Below are 2,576 nucleotides of genomic sequence, written 5' to 3' on the forward strand. Positions count from 1 at the left end.
CATACATTTTTAAACGTTTCTTTTCTATTCCCCTTGCAAAAAAAAAAAAAAATAAATAAAAATGAATGTTTATTTTTAAATTCTTTCTTTTTAATAATAATGTTTAGCTTCCCCTCTTTCCAATAATACTAATTCAATGTTGAAATGTTGTTTCTCTTTATGCTAAAACAAAATTATAATATGATGCATTTCATTTCCGTATCCCCTTGACGGAAAATCTTTGACATTTTTAAGCCTAGAATATGTTTACTCCCATTTTTTATCTTTTGCTACCCTTTTCATTCTTTTGATTTTATTTGTTTTGTATGAAAACCATAAAAGTTTCGTCTATTTTGTTTTATTTCATTCTTGTACGTACTGTTTTTTCCCAAAATTTTGTTTTGTTTTGTTTATGCCTATAGAAATGTCACCGTTGCCATTTCTGCTACTGCTAAGCCTTTGCTGGATTCGTCAGCAAGCCTTTGAAACAACCGTTTGCGATTGCTCAGAGCCATTAAGAATGGGAATTCTTCAATCCTCTGACGCAAATTGCCGGCCAAAAGAAAATGACAAAAATAATGTTCAAGTGAAATACGGTGTTTACAGTGAAGAACGGGCAGCAGCTCATTTTCCGGGATATATTTGCGCAAAATGGAAAAACATTAAACACATTACTGTGAGTTTTTTCGGCCAGGTAGTGATTGTGCCGGACAAAATTTCCATCGATACGACACCTTCAGAGTGCAACGACATGATTACCCATAAAAAGTGCAACGGAAATGAGATGAAAGCTTCGGATAATAAATATGTATTCGATCACGATCCAACACCTTTGAAATATTGGATGAGTACAGTAACAGCACAAATTACTAACTGCGTCCTTGAAAAAGTGCAACTTTATCAACAAAGTGAAGACACTAATTTCCAGACACCTATTGGCACACCATCCGCGACGGCAGGTAACTTGTCACATAATCATTTAACATTGGTATGGGACACTACCTACACGCATCACACGGCACCAATCAATCGACTTGTTGAATCTGGTGTCGGTACACTAACAAGACAGTTGGAAGGCGAAAAGTCATTCCGTCTACAGGATGACGACAATCAACTAGATTTTCACTTAACTCTTCGACCTCCTTGTCTCCCACTTCAACAAAATTGTACGAACCGTACATCAGCCTACGATGTCGTGGGTCAACCAAAATTGTACATTTTGACAGGAGAGATAAAGGAAAATTCTTCTTCAGCATCAACAACGACACCACCGCCACCTACCGCTGAAATTTTCAACATACCGGCTAATATACAATATATTCGCGATCAACTCACCGATCACGAGAATGAATTAGCAAGACTAATTCAAATATTACAATGTGATTCCCGAAAGGCGAAACACGAACGAGCTATCGCAGCCGCTCAATATAATGGATGGTTAGCGGCTTCCCAATTAAATTTACCCCAGTGCACGAAACTCCAAGCTTTGGGTAGAACGGCAGTTGTCATACAATGCAAAGAACTAAATGTCACATTTGACACTGTAGTGACCTCTTGCGGTCCGCAACCAAAATTCCAAAATTTTACGATAAACCTTGATGGATGGGAACTTGTAAAATTTTCAACCTGTTATTGGACCAATGGATTTGTCAACTTTAATGGCAAGCCGTACGCATTCCGTAATAACACCTGGAACCCAATCGAGGCAAATATTATTTTACCGGAGCAGTCACTCGCCCACTCCTTTCGTTACGAAGATGTCAAATTTTCGGATTACGAACATCGAAGCAACCCAGCATACAGTGATACCATGCTTAACCACATGAATATCATGGCCGATATTGCGGCAGCAATGAACGAACACTCACAAGATATATCTTCGCTACACGAAACATTGAGTACCTCCAATGTTTTGATAACAGCATCCAATGTCGGAACCTACACCAGCTGGTGGGTAAAAATTAAGGATTATTTTTACATCGGTTTACTCTGTGTTTCCGGTGTGGTCCTCATGCGTATCTGCTATTGCTTGGGATTTTTCGAAATGATTCGGAGTTTATGCTGTCCCAAATGGCGAACTTCGACCACGGCAACTTCCGGATCTTTCGAATTCAATGACAGATTACGGGACGTAATCTCACGCAACCGGGAGTGATGTAACGAAGCCATCAAAATATATATACCTTTGCAAGATACCCACAATATGATCTATTTGCTTATGCTTATTTTATATTCACATTATATTCTTATTCATTATTACAAACGTATTTGCTAGTTGCTTCATGTGCAACCATGTTGACCTAGATAAAACTTCCGGGTTCTGACTCACGCGTGTGACGCACCTACGCGTCACGAACATCACGCCACACGCGAAGATGCGACGTTTCATGGTGAACCCACTTTCTGACAAGAGTCAGACAAGTATCAGCTTGCAAGACGTTCAGTCGCCTTTAGCTTGAATTGTCACTCTTGAACAGTAGATTTTTATCTTGATGTGTTAGCTTATTCATTTTAATCCATTAGTTATTCCTCCAACTTATTTTGTTCTTCTTTCCTCTCCGAGCATCGTGTGTATTCGAATTATCTTCTCAACACGT

The 2,576-nt window shown here is 38.9% G+C and overlaps 1 protein-coding gene across 1 annotated transcript; it reads left to right on the plus strand.

Moving 5' to 3' along the window:
* Nucleotides 1-379: 379 nt before the first annotated feature.
* LOC116918594 lies at nucleotides 380-2,134 on the plus strand. Its single transcript, XM_045167739.1, has one exon. It carries the CDS (start codon nucleotides 392-394, stop codon nucleotides 2,132-2,134), a length of 1,743 nt encoding a protein of 580 aa, XP_045023674.1. The 5' UTR covers nucleotides 380-391.
* Nucleotides 2,135-2,576: the final 442 nt, after the last annotated feature.

This window comes from Daphnia magna, unplaced genomic scaffold, assembly GCF_020631705.1.
Source record: "Daphnia magna isolate NIES unplaced genomic scaffold, ASM2063170v1.1 Dm_contigs272, whole genome shotgun sequence".
Lineage (NCBI taxonomy): Eukaryota > Metazoa > Arthropoda > Branchiopoda > Diplostraca > Daphniidae > Daphnia > Daphnia magna.